Source organism: Schistocerca cancellata, chromosome 4, assembly GCF_023864275.1.
Source record: "Schistocerca cancellata isolate TAMUIC-IGC-003103 chromosome 4, iqSchCanc2.1, whole genome shotgun sequence".
Taxonomy (NCBI): domain Eukaryota; kingdom Metazoa; phylum Arthropoda; class Insecta; order Orthoptera; family Acrididae; genus Schistocerca; species Schistocerca cancellata.
In genome coordinates, this window is record NC_064629.1 from 43,637,396 (window position 1) to 43,652,688 (window position 15,293).

The following is a 15,293-nucleotide window of genomic DNA, read 5'->3' on the forward strand; positions in this document are numbered from 1 at the left end:
AGGCCAAACAGTGCATCCACACTGAAGGTTGTGTATTCATTGTGGTGAATCAGTTATATGATTGTGTTGTGTCTGTTCTTTCAGATATGTCCAGAAGAACAGACACCATATATTTATATAACTGATTTGCCTTGATGTCAGTGAATCCACAACCTTCAGTGCCCATGCACATTTACATTCAACCTCCAGCGGGAGTCTAAAATTAGTGCAGTTAGATGGTGCTATGTGGGCATGTAAGTTGGCTGGGGAGCACACTGGGACAGTCCAGATAGTTCATGCATTTGTGGTTGACACTGTGTCCAGATAGCACAGTGGTTAATGCCATTTTGTCTAGTAAGTGGGAGATCCCAGGTTTGACTCCCAGTCTGGCAAACATTTTCACTCATCACCACAGATTCTGCATAAAGTCCTGATGCAGCTAATATCATTAGTTCCTTCTCTTTCCTTTCCTTTCTCACCCCTTCCACACTCAATTTACATAATATCTACCACAGCTGCGGAATTCACATAGTGCTTGTTCTTCTGGACATATATGAAAGAACAGGCACAACACATTTTCACTAGTTCCTTCCCTTTCCTTTCCTTTCCTTTCCTTTCTCCCCCCTCCACCCTCAATTTACATAATAAATAATTGCTTTCCTTTATAATGTCAAGTGTAGCCTAATGTAAAGCCATAAATTGACATGGGAACCACACATTAAAAATATATTGGGTAAGCTTTCAAGAGTAATTTACCTGATTAGAAATTTAAAAAGACATGTTCCCAATGACTATGTGAGATCAGCATATTTTACCTTCTTCCAAAGCATCATTTCTTATGGAATCTTACTGTGGGGTAGTAGCTGTCATGTAAATGACATTTTACTTTTACAGAAGAAAGTAATAAGAATAATAACAGACTCTGATAAAACAGTACATTGTAAACCTCTGTTTATTAAATTGCAGTGTCTTACAGTAGTAAACTTATTCATCTACAATGTTTTATTGTACATTAGAAACAATGTTTCTAATTTTGTGTTGAGAAGTGATATGCATAGCCACAATACTAGAAACAGAAGATCTGTAGACTTGCCATATCATAGATTATCAAAATCGCAGAACTCCTACCTAGTTCTTGGACTAAGGATGTTTAATATACTAAGTGCTGACTTTAAAGAACTGCCTGTCAATATTTTTAAAGCTAAGTTATACAAGCTACTAGTGAACAATCCGTTTTACACCACTGATGAATTTTTTGAAGATGAAAATACTGCATTCTAATGTGTACCTTTTTTTTGTAAACCAATTTACATCAATATTGTAGTTTATGTAGAAATATATGCTCTTGACTTTGTCTATTGCTGTAATCAGCTGAATGACAACAAAATTTTATTATTGTTATTATTACTATTATAGCCCATGTAATTGATCAATGTGGCGGGACAAATTCATATATGTTTGGAATTTTCTGGACATGGATCATTAAAATAACGTGAGAGACCAACAAAAGGTCTGTTTTTTTTTTCCTGCAGTTTTTGACACTACACGAAACACACGCAAACTCCAGAGGCTTGCAGTTGCAGCATTTACTTGTGAATGGAGACAGACATCAGTGTTACCACCATTCCAAAAACTTTTTTTATACTTTTAGCTATATTGCACTCACAGTAATGTGTTGTCAGAAACGTATCTTACAGTGAGTTTCCTGCTATCAAATGTTTTCACTACAAGATTCGGAAGTCAAGTGCATGTATTTGTGGGGGTGTGTGTCCTTATCATTATAAATAACAACCTGTTGATCCACTTGTTAAAACAATGAGCACTTTTATTGTCACACTTCAGATATACATCATTACACATTGAAAGTATCACATAGACAGAACATAATGGCCGCCTTGGCCCAAAGAGTATGAGGCTCTGGCTGTTGTGGGGGGAGGGTGCAGCTGTCGCGCCCTCTTCGTCCGGAGGGGGAACTGGGCAGGGCAGGGCCGGGGTTTGAGCCCTTTTGGATGGAAAAATGTAATCACGGTGCCACATGTGTGGGAGTATGGTGACAGGGGTGGTGAATCCTGCCTCGGGCATGGATGTGTGTGATGTCCTTAGGTTAGATAGGTTTAAGTAGTTCTAAGTTCTAGGGGACTGATGACCACAGCAGTTAAGTCCCATAGTGCTCAGAGCCATTTGAACCAACACCTCATTGCGTAGGCCACATGGTGATACAGGTGGTTCACTCGTACACACACTATTGTCATTGTTATTGAGCTCAGGTAGAACATGGGAAGAGTGTCACAAACTGTCGTTGGGGTCACCAATGTGGGGGTGGGGGTCGTTATTGTTATAAATAACAATCCGTTGATCCACTTGCTAAAACAATGAGCACATTTATTGTCACACTTCAGATATATGTCATTACACATCAAAAGTATCACATAGACAGAACATTTTGCGTGCCAGAGATGTTATGGCATGTCAGTGTTGCCACATATTTGACAAATAGCATCATTTCATAATGACTGTTATGAATTACAAACAGGTAAATGGTTATTGAGAAGCTAAGATCCTCCACTACCACCTACACACACAGAAAAAAAAACCTTTTTTTAGCCCCATACTTTCTTCAAAATTGATTGAGAAACATTACAGAATAAAAAATCACATGAAATTAAAAGTGGGTATGTTTTTTTTTCACCTGGAAAGTAAAGCTTTTAAGGAAAAATTAAGTTCACAAAACAATGTGGCATAGGAAAAATAAGTTCAAAAAACAATATGGCATAGTCTTATATACCAAGAGTTTTTAAAACTCAAAAATCAGTGACGTGAATTTTCAGCCGCCCAGGCCAGCGCACAGTGTGAACACTCACGATGGGGGCTTGTGCTGCCTAGACATGTGCCAAGCTAGTACATCTCATCCCGGCCCTTCCTGACATGCAGTGTGAATGCAGCCTTAGAAAATGTGTCAAACCTCACAAAGAAATTGCCTGCATTATGAATGTCCATCTCATTTTGAAATACTGCTAAATGGTAAGAGATCTCTAGCAGGATTGGCAGAGGACATCAGAAAAGTTCTAAGAAGGGCAGATCATTTTGTATTATCATGAAAGAGAGGGGACATGGTCGCAGAAATGATACATGAGTTGGGATGGCAAAGATTAAAACAAAGGTTTTTTTGTTGCAGTGAGATTTTTTCAGGAAATTTCAGTTCACCAACTTCCTTCTCTGAATGTGAAAATAGTTTTTTGACTCCCCCCTAAATAGGGAAAAATGTTCATTGTAATAAAATAAGAGTGATAAAGTCTCACACGAAAAAATTTATTCATTCATTTTTCTCATATGTTTTTCAAGAGTGGAATGGTTGAGAAGTAGTCTGAAAATGGTTTTGTGAACCACCTGTCAAACACTTAATTGTGAATTGCATAGTACTAATGTAGATGTAAATGTCATCCACAGCAGTCATGATGCCATGTCTCATGAAAGCCCAGGTGAATCATCCCCATAGCATAAACTTGGCCCCCTGGCCAGTGTTCATGACGCAATACATGTTCTGAGCAACAATTTGCCTGGATGATAGCAGACATGACCCTACATCTATATTTTTAAGTAAACTATGTTCCACATTACAGAGAATCTACTAAGTATAAAATATGCATTCTGACTGATGGTGGTATGCAAAGTAAAATTTCATAATTATTACTCCTATTATGGGGCTTGTTTTTCTGTCTATGAAATTAATGTATTACAAATTACCCCTCCAGTATTTAAATTCTGTTTTCTAGTTCTGGGTGGTAATAGCTTAGCACTGAACCCAATGCTTTATTACTAAACATATGTCTCTCATAAGACACTGTAGTTCATATAAAATGTTTTGTGCCATTTATAACTGAATGATTGTGTCAGTATAAATATGAGTGCTTAGCTGTATAATTGATGACAACTTTAAATAAAACTGAGCATGCAGTATCCCTTTTTATCCACAGTGCCACTGAACAAAACAGTGCAGAGTAACACTGGTGAAATAATAACAGTGGTCACAGAGCTGCTTCCACATACCACATATTTAATTTATATCATTCCTGTTGCCATTAAAGATGGAGAAATAAGTAAATATGGTGAAGAAAGTGACAGAATTTATTGCAAAACATTTGAATCAGGTAAGGACATTACAGGTCTTTTGTTACTCTTGGTCTCCTGTTACACATATGAGTAATAATGGAATATATTTGTCTATTTTAAAAGCACCATCGCTACCCCAAAACATTAGTTTATGTGATGTTACAAATCAATCGTTGGTGGTGAGGTGGAAACCTCCACAGCATTTGAATGGTATCCTGCAGCATTATATCATACACTACAATGGCAAATCACTAACAACAGCACCTGCCAAACATCTAGAGGTCTGTAGCATAACTGCTCCCTTATCTGTAGTTTAAGATAAGTATTTTGTTTCGTATGTTGTTTAAGATAAGAATTTTTTAAAGGAAAATAAATCAACAGAATTAATTTATCAACATATTTTACATACTGACTAATGTGCTGCAAGACTTTATATTACTATTTTACCCCAAGAGTTATGATTTATTTCAGGTAAAATTGGAGAATTTAAAAAGCTTTACACAATATGAAGTGTCAATGTCTGCATGCACAATTATATGTTCAAATTTTACCACTCCTGTTAACATCACAACTGATGTTGGTGGTAAGTGTACATTAATTCTTTAGCACTTGTTCATCAGAAATATGTAACATTGTGAACTAAATGTTGTCACTGAGGCATATATGTTTCAATATTATGCTACTGATAAGTTCCATAATGTCTATATAAACACTGTATAAGGACTAAATCCCTCTAATGTTACTATAAACTCACATTCTTGATAGTGTCATTACCATTGAATGGTTTTTTGTGGTTTAGGATAAGAGAGAATTTAGGGTGAGCTATGAATTTCACAGCTTTAATACCAGATGTGAAAATAATTTACATGTAGGCTACACATTCTTGTATAAAATTAAGAGTATTAGCGCCTCCACCAAAATTCTGAGCTACTCACAAAATTTTTTCAGTCTAAACAGTCATCAGACAAAAATATATAGGTAAAATCTCAAGATAGTTGAAGATTCACTCTCACCAGGTTTCACTGAATGTGCATCAACATGCAAAATTGGTGAAGTTAACTTCATGTGTGATCTCCATGCCTTACTTGAAACACTGTCAAAGATAAGTTACTAACAAAGTTTTTTAGGTGACTGTACATAAATGAAATAGGATTTTAGTTTCTATGCTTCAAAAGTGAAGATTTAGTAAGTAGTTTTATGTTCAATGGATCATTTGCATGATAAATCATAATGATGTCGAATGAGTCATTTTACATTTACATCACAAATTAATGTGCAGTATGATGAATATCTACATTCCTTTAAATATACAGATGTGAGATAGTGATTCCTACCCACCACTTTTTATGCATTACAATAATAGAAATCCTTCTGTGAAATAGGAGGATTTGTCAAGGAGAAACTTTTTCAGACAGTTACTTTGCTGTATGTCAGACATTTTATATTTCTGGGTAAAAGCTCAAGAATTTTAGTTGCAGCAGAGTGCACACCTTTTATGCAGAGTAAAGAATGTCAGTTGTCTTCTCACTTTGTAATTATGTACATAATAGTTCCTTTTGAACTGCAGTGGATTATTTATGACAAAATTAATAAGGGAATAAGTATACTGTGAATCAACTGCTTAAACAGATGTATGCTAGATGATCAGGGGTGTGCACCGCATATTATTCTTGCGGCACATTTTTGAGAAATGACGATTTTCTTCCTTACGGATGAGTTACCCCAGAACATTGTTCCGTATGACATTACTGAATGAAAATTTGTGTCTACTCAAAATTTGTAATGATTCTAAGTACAAATGTGGCTGAACTAAGTTGTTTTAGGATTTCCAAAATGTGCTTTTTACAGTTTAAATTCTCATCAATATGGACACCTAAAATTTTGACATTTCCACAGTGTTTATTATTTTCTCACCATGTGTTATACTTATAATTGGTATAGTACCTATAGATGCATAGAACTGGATGTGTTATGTCTTTTTAAAATTGAAAGTAAGCTCATTCACAGACCACCAGTTAATGACACTTTTAAGAACTTTTTTTACTATTTCTTCTGTTGCTGTATGTATGCTTGGATTGATTACAGTACTAGTGTCATCGGCAAAAAGAACTAATTCTGCTTGTCGTATGTTAGATGAAATATCATTTACATGTATGGGGAACAATTGTGGACCTAAGATTGAGCCTTGGGAAACCCCAAACGTGATTTCTCACCAGTCATAAGAATTTTCCCTGATTACATTAGTTGAATTGGCATACTTTTGGTTAGCTATGACATTATCTATTGGCATGCTATACCATGAGTTCCACAAAATCTCAGTTTATCCAGAAGAATATTGTGATTTACAATCAAATGCCTTAGATATGTCACAGAAAATACCAGAGAGTGCTATTTTGTTATCTAATGCTTGTAAAATTTGGTGACTGAGCATGTAAATGACATTTTCAGTAGAGCAACTCTCTTGAAATTCAAACTGTTATTTACTGAGGATATTATTGTTGCCCAGGTGGGCACTATTGCAGAACACATAATCTTACCAAACATTTTGGAAAATGATATCAGTAATACAACAGGTCCATTTTTGTTGACATCTCTCCTGTGACCTTTCCTATAGAGAAGTTTAACAACAACATATTCAGTCCCTCTGGACTGTCTCAGATAAGACAGGGCTTATTATATGAAGACAGCTCTCTAGTACTCTTTTGGAAACACTATCAAATCCAGATCAACTTTTATTTTTGAGAGAATATGCAAGTTTCTTAATTTCAGAGAAAGAAGTTGGTGATACCTTCATTTGATTGAACTTTATGAGAGTTGCTTTTTCAACATAACATTTCGATTTTTCTCTTGAACTATTTGATCCTATATTTTCTACTATACTTCTGAAGTGATTATTAAACATATTTGCCACCTGTCACCAGTAGCAACAGGGATCTTGTTTTGTGTGACAGCACCCTGCCCCCTCCCCCCTCCCTCGCCGTCCCCACCCATGCATTATCTATAAGAAGCTCAGTCCACCTATCTTTCCCACTCTTATTCAGATGTGGGTCGTTTCCAGCATATCCCCATCTTCCAATTATAGCAACAGTTACAGTACTCGTGGAATTCATTTCAATCAGCAGCAGCCTGCTGAACTCCGTGTTCACATGGCTCAAAGCAGTTGTAACCCAGGGCTGGTCATGGTGCTATACAATAACCACAACTTTCACACTTGTGTGTGAAGTTGCTTATACTATTTCATCCAGGTTACCCTTATCTGCAATTTCTGTCTTTAGCCAGGCTGTTGCCTGTTCCACCCACTACAATAACAAGATCCTCTTTCTGAAAACCTTTACACAAATTCCCTGTGTCCTCTGTCACCTGGATAAGGCTTGGTTCGACAGTACTTGTGACCCAGGACTCTGTTCCTAATTTGCCCTGTACCACCTATTCTACATCCCTGCTATGGCTACTAACTGGCAGCAAGATTCTTTTCTTCCTAATCTCTTTTAGTACAGAAGCCTTTTCTACAGATCTGCTGCACCTTACTGTGATATATAGCTGGATGAGGCTCTTCTCCTCATACTTCAAGTAATAAGCCAGACTTATCAGATACTATAAACTCAAATGCTTAAAACAGAATGTGTCAAGTGATGTCACATGATTTTGATGAGACATTATCATGAGACTAATATTTATACTCATATATCTTAAAAATGAGGGAATGAAAGGCTTCTGTGACTGAAAAAGTGAGAACACTGATGAGAAAAGGGAAGCTTTCTTTTTTTCCTTTTTAAAGTCATTATTGTCTGCAGATTTCTCTACAAACTGAATTCAACCATTCTGTAAAACAGTTAAACTCCCCACAGTTTTCATGTGTCAGTACAGAGAGACAGACAATTAATAATCTCTCCATCTAATTACAAATTTAAGGCCATTTCCCAATGACAAATCCATGAGCAAACTCATTTTCCATTTAATAACTTCATTTTGAGGTTTCTAACATTTCAGTTGCAGATTAATCACTTAATAATAATTCCAAGAGAACTAAATAGTTTCTTGAGAGACTGAAGAACTATAGTTCAAAATTATACGTCAGTTGCGGACATTCAGAAAAATGTCAATAACTTGCTCAAAATGGTAGCCATCATTAAAAAGTGTGTAAAATTTTGCATGGTTTCTTATTCTTCTTCTTCCCTGTGAAGTCATAGGGGAACAATGAGGACTGCTTTTTGATGGTTGGGACTAAAGCAGAAAAATAGTTTCCTATGCCACAGCAGGTAGTTTTTGTCTCTCCTTCTCCCCGCGGTTGGTACAAACCCTACTTTTTAGAATCAGGAGCTCTTTGAAGAGTAGCATTTATGAGGCCATAAAAGTCCAGATAGTAGCCACCACTACCTCATTCTCTCATTCACTATCTTGCATCCAGTTTGCCTGACACAAGACAATGCCAAGATGAATGCATTTTGCTCCAGCCATTTGTCATCCTTGCAGCTAATCACAATTTGATGGCTCATTACTTTGAGAGTAACAATGTCATTTGCACACAGATGTCACCATTTGTACTTGGTGAGTGTTACTACATCAGGCCTCAATCAAACACTGGCAGCATCAGCCTTTTGGTAAAAAATCACCTTTTTCACCTCATTCATGATCTCATGAATACAGTACTCTCTTACTCTCTCTCTCTCTCTCTCTCTCTCTCTCTCTCAGGCCGAGCGCTAGTGCAGGCATGGCTTAAATATTCTTTGTATGTTTTTATGTAGAGACTATATCCCTCCAACTTTGGTTCAATCCTCTGTTGATACACCCTGTATTAAATGGTGCTGATTTATTGACAGTAAAGGCTGCTCTCATCTCATGTTTGTAGCTCTATTCTCAGGATAGATTTACAAATATTGTTAATATTTACCCTAACCATCGCCTTTAAAATCATAGTTAATCAGGGACCCCTTGCAAGTAAGTGAAAAGATGGTACTTTCCATGGTTGACACTGAGCAGGATGTTAAATTAAATCTCATCAGCATATTAATGTTATCTGCTTTGCAACCCAGGGCAAGCTTTTTAGAAACTGATGTGTTGGTGGTAGTCACTGACAATGGGAGAATTATACAGTCTTATTCCACTGATTCCATACAAATGACTAGCACATACATACTACTTTACTGCCATGACTTATGCCAGTGGTGGCTGATTCACATTTCTGATTCATACCAAGTCTACACCATCATTGTGACCAGTGTGCTCATTTAACAAAGTGACTAACATAATCTATGTTAAGCTTATTTAAGAAAACATTGAATTACAGTGTAAGGCAAAAATCTACATTATTAATCAGAAGGTGTAAGAAATAAGGTATATCTACTATGTACTGATTCTCATATTAATATAATGAATCATCTTGCATGACAACATGATTCTCAAGTAAAGGTGACTACTTAAGATAGCAGTGTAGAGAAAGAAACTAATGCTGAAAGTTGTGTCAAGATTATGAACCGAATGATTAATACTGATAAAAATTATCTGTGATAGTGTAATGAAAAAATTTGGGACCAGGTATTAGGCAAGTTAAACTTATATATGTAAAAACAGTCCTCCAATAACATAAGTAAACTTAGACAAATCCATTTATATCAACAGAAAAATGTTTTGTGTTTTGTTGTGACACATGTCCCATTCAATGGACAAACATCACATCTCTCTTTCTGACATTTCAAATAAAAGAGGCATATCACTGGCCAATAAGACCGAATGGTGGTAGGTAACTGCTAATGCATGTAAACTACATTGATGAAGTTATGATCTTTGTTGACAACAGACAGATCTTACCGCAGTTTCTTTTTTTCTTTTTTTTTTTTTTTTTCAAATGAAGTATGGTATTTTTACAAGTTCTTTGATTTTTCATTCTGTACCTATAGTATTACATACTAAAGAATGTAGAAAAATATTTGAATGGTAAACCTGGCTCACAAAAGTCTGTTTAATACTCATCTTTCATTTTTCATTACAGATGCCATGTTTTTTGCTTTCTTTGTGCTTCACTGAAAGGTATTGAAATATACACTGCTGTTTGTGAAAACTGCAACATCATGAAGGAATGGGATTAAGAGCCTGAAATTTAAAGAGTAGGTACGTGACAGTGATGTTTCCAGAAGATTAGAGATACAGCAACATCGTTCCTGCAGATTTATAGTAATACTCTAGATATACACCATAAATCAGACAGCTTCAAAACATTTTAAGCAGCTAAAATTGACCACCTGATATGAAAAATTCTTTCTTTTATGACATTTTAACAATGGAAAAATGGTACTGTAAGTTTAAAGGGTCTGAGGATGTTAGGACTTGTGCCTAATAAAGAAGACATATGAGGTGAGCTACCAGTACAATGATGTACACGTGCTTTCAGTGTACAACTGCTCGATATGTATATACACTCCTGGAAATTGAAATAAGAACACCGTGAATTCATTGTCCCAGGAAGGGGAAACTTTATTGACACATTCCTGCAATGCAGGCTGCTATTCTCCCATGGAGACGATCATAGAGATGCTGGATGTAGTCCTGTGGAACGGCTTGCCATGCCATTTCCACCTGGCGCCTCAGTTGGACCAGCGTTCATGCTGGATGTGCAGACGCTTCATCCAGTCCCAAACATGCTCAATGGGGGACAGATCCAGAGATCTTACTGGCCAGGGTAGTTGACTTACACCTTCTAGAGCACGTTGGGTGGCACGGGATACATGCGGACGTGCATTGTCCTGTTGGAACAGCAAGTTCCCTTGCTGGTCTAGGAATGGTAGAACGATGGGTTCGATGACGGTTTGGATGTACCGTGCACTATTCAGTGTCACCTCGACGATCACCAGTGGTGTACGGCCAGTGTAGGAGATCGCTCCCCACACCATGATGCCGGGTGTTGGCCCTGTGTGCCTCGGTCGTATGCAGTCCTGATTGTGGCGCTCACCTGCACAGCGCCAAACACGCATACGACCATCATTGGCACCAAGGCAGAAGCGACTCTCATCGCTGAAGACGACACGTCTCCATTCGCCCCCCCATTCACGCCTGTCGCGACACCACTGGAGGCGGGCTGCACGATGTTGGGGCGTGAGCGGAAGACGGCCTAACGGTGTGCGGGACCGTAGCCCAGCTTCATGGAGACGGTTGCGAATGGTCCTCGCCGATACCCCAGGAGCAACAGTGTCCCTAATTTGCTGGGAAGTGGCGGTGCGGTCCCCTACGGCACTGCGTGGGATCCTACGGTCTTGGCGTGCATCCGTGCGTCGCTGCGGTCCGGTCCCAGGTCGACGGGCACGTGCACCTTCCGCCGACCACTGGCGACAACATCGATGTACTGTGGAGACCTCACGCCCCACGTGTTGAGCAATTTGGCGGTACGTCCACCCGGCCTCCCGCATGCCCACTATACGCCCTCGCTCAAAGTCCGTCAACTGCACATACGGTTCACGTCCACGCTGTCGCGGCATGCTACCAGTGTTAAAGACTGCGATGGAGCTCCGTATGCCACGGCAAACTGGCTGACACTGACGGCGACGGTGCACAAATGCTGCGCAGCTAGCGCCATTCGACGGCCAACACCGCGGTTCCTGGTGTGTCCGCTGTGCCGTGCGTGTGATCATTGCTTGTACAGCCCTCTCGCAGTGTCTGGAGCAAGTATGGTGGGTCTGACACACCGGTGTCAATGTGTTCTTTTTTCCATTTCCAGGACTGTAGACATCTTTGATTGTAATAGAGAATAAAAGGACTTGCACATGAATTAAGACACTGACTACACACTGTAATCTCTCCAGTTAGCACAGTAGTGACATTTTCTTGCCAATCACTGGATATTGGTCAGTGACTGCAGAAAATATTTCCTGTAAGGCAAATACAATAACTTTCACTGAGGTAAGAATCATTATTCTAACTACTGATTAACTTCTGCAGAGACAGGTAAACAAATGCAAATATTCTCTGCAACCTCAAGCAAAATCAGCTTTTGTGGAAAGGTTTCCTTTTGTTTTCTACAGTTTTATTGATCTTGTAGTGAAAAGTATATAGCTAAATGTTGTAGGAAACTTCATATTAACCCAGTGGATTATATATGTAATTGTGCTGGGTAGCACTGCACAATTTCTGTTATCCATCTGTAACAACTCAAGGAAACTTTTACCTACCAATACTGTGCTAATATGTTATGAAGTCAAACTTCATGAACGTTTTTCCATTATATTACAGTGATGCTCAGATGTATACCTGAAATGCTTTCCATGGCTGATAAAACAACCATTTGATTGCACTCTTCTTACAGTTAGAATTAGACAGTTGAAAAACTGTAAAAACATGTTCGCCCTGAGGCTAGACTGTGAAGTGCCCACATCAGTCTAACTTCACTTTCCTCATTAGGAAATCAAGAATTTATCTTACTCAGTGTCATGATGTGTAGTTTGTTTGGTGCTGTACTTGACAGTGTCATATGTTGATGATTTGTCACCATGATATTCTTGGTAATAGTGTGAATGATGTACATCGTAGTTAAAAATATAATTCAGTTGTACAGTCAGTTTCCTGCAGGTGAAGCATTTCATGAATCATATTACAAAATGTCAGAAGTTATAAGTGGATCATAAAACATAACTGAAGGCTGCTTTGGTCCTTACTTTTTAATTTAGTTTTCAAATTACGAGAGTTTGATGGAAGCATCCCATTTTCAGCCTCTATACTTCTTGTGCAGTTCATTTACTTTTCTTCTACTCATGTCTGCTCTCTCTTCTTCCCCATATTTCCCCAAGCATTTCATATTCCTCTCCCTTTTACTATATTTTACATTAGTTAGCCTATAGCCAAGCTCCTTTCCACATTCTTCCAGCTGAGGAAAGTATGGAAACTGCACATTTCAAGAATGGAAATACCATTAGACCATTTTTATGTGTGCCTTTCAATACTGTACGCTTCTCTGTTAAATGAGTGATGATCTATTTTTTAAAACTAAATAATATTTTTGCTATGTTGAATTTCCAAATGTTATGTGATTGCAGAACAGTTTTCATTGATCAGATTGGTATTTAAGGATGCTGCACTTTTCATAAACAGCAGTGTACAATGATGCTAAAGTAAAGTAATACATATTAAACTAGTTAGAACTTTTTTGCTTCATTGCTGGACATGAAGCCTACCTAGATAAATAAGGTGTCCCCAAAGGACTGTTTAAAGTACTAAGAGTTATTAGATTTATTAGTTTTAAGGGGTAGTCCTCTTTGAATGCATGAAAAACAGGCAATTTTCATAATTTTTTTCAAATAAAATAAAAAGGAACAACACATTTCTATTCCTTACACTTCTGTCTTTAAGAAATCGTTTTTATGTCAACATTGGATGCTTCCTGTAACTGCTGCACCAGGTGCAGCAACCATAACATTGGTCACCAGCAGGAATTCCCGAAACCTTCCTATTGGACCCATAACAAAATAATTTTGTTTAAGTAATTTTCAATATAATTTTCATCAGCTTACGTAGGACAATTGAAAAACATTTTGTTATAATAAAATAGTGATGTGTTGAAACAAATGTCATTTTGTTCACCCACAAAATTGAGCTGGAAGTGTGCCTCAATTTTTGAAGATATCAGAAAACTGCTACATACACTGATCAAGAACTGAATTTAGAATGCTGACATCATATTCCGGTCAAAATAATATGTACAGTTTTGTTTTACACCAATTTGAAAAATACAGTTTTGAGAAAAGTGCCTTTGTAGTTTTGGGCTACATTTTTTGTATTTGAGTTAAATAAACCTATCGTCAGCAATCTGTGAACCATACAGCAATCCTTCCATATCAAAAATCTGATCTTCTCCCATCTTCCTCATGGTCATGGTGTTCTTACAGGCCTCTTTGGCAGCTTCTGTCATCCACTGGTTTTCTCACTAAATGCTATTGTCATCTTCTTTTGTGCAGACATTGGAACAGGCTGGTCCAAACTCAAGTTCTAACACATTCATAATATCCACAATGCCAGTTAGACAATTGCTGACATTACATGTACAGTATTTTATTCCTGCTGGAATGGTTTCCAGAGAAACTTTTTCATGAATCTCCTTGTAACTCAATAAGAGAGTTTCTGGTGAACTTGGAATGAAAACTATAATAAAATACACACCCCAGAGAACATTTTAAGCTGAAAACTTGATTTTTTAAATTTTCAGAAAATATGTTTACTGAAATAATGTGTATTATCAATGGCTGTACATCATATAGGCTATGTTTCAAGTTTGTCAGATATTATATTTTAAGTCATATTTGGGAATAAGGATATAACTTGAAGTAATTTAGGAAAACCCATGTAATGGGACCTTCTTCAATATTCATACTCAATGTCAAACACCATACATTTGATGTATTATGCAAAGTAAATTCCATATTTAAACTATACATTAAAAGTGAATCATCTCAAAATTTGTAAATTTATAAAACAAATTGCACTCTGTGCTGTATAATTTAATTTATTGGACAACATTTTTTTATGAATGTGTCCAAAGATAAATTTTTATAATACTCTTTTAGCTCCAGGAGCTGTAAACAAAATATCAGCAAGAATGAAGATGTCATCAGAAATAGAAGTGAAATGGGAACCACCAAAGTTCAAAGGAGGTCATTTAGACTACTATGAATTAAAAGTTATATCTTTAAATACTCGGAACTCCTCAACAATCCAGCATATCAATTCAAGTAAGAAGTGATATCATTAGGTTTACAACCATTTGTTTCCTTTTTTTCTTTAATGCTAAATTTTGTAAACGACTGCATTCAGAAAGAATATTTCATTCTGGAGCAGAGTGTTAATGGTAACAACTTCCTCAGGGACTAAAACTGTGTGCCAGATAAGGACTGAAATCTGCATCCTCTATTTGTAGGTAATGCTGTTACCATTTGACCTCTCTGAACACAACTAACAGAGTTTTTCAATGCTTCTGGCCATTACTACCTCTTGCCTGCTTTTTCATATCTTTAAAAGGCAGATAATCTACAATGTAATTTATCATAATAATACTGCTTTATGCAATCATGCAGGAGAATTCTATGAAGTCTGGAAGAGAAACATTTTGGTAACTTCAGACTGAAATATTGGACAGGTTATTAGGCATGACTGAATGACTCCTATTTTGAGAGAGTTAACTGTGAAAAGAAAGGTCAGAATTTGAGTCTTGTACTGGTATACAATTA

At 37.2% G+C, this 15,293-nt stretch overlaps 1 protein-coding gene across 1 annotated transcript in view; it reads left to right on the forward strand.

Moving 5' to 3' along the window:
- LOC126184776 (cytokine receptor-like) overlaps window positions 1-15,293 on the forward strand; it is a 430,688-nt gene that overhangs the window by 322,164 nt on the left and 93,231 nt on the right. Inside the window, exons 12-15 of the mRNA XM_049927330.1 lie at window positions 3,954-4,127; window positions 4,213-4,370; window positions 4,561-4,672; window positions 14,634-14,798. Coding sequence (XP_049783287.1) covers window positions 3,954-4,127; window positions 4,213-4,370; window positions 4,561-4,672; window positions 14,634-14,798 — 609 coding nt within the window. The remainder of the gene's footprint in view (window positions 1-3,953; window positions 4,128-4,212; window positions 4,371-4,560; window positions 4,673-14,633; window positions 14,799-15,293) is intronic.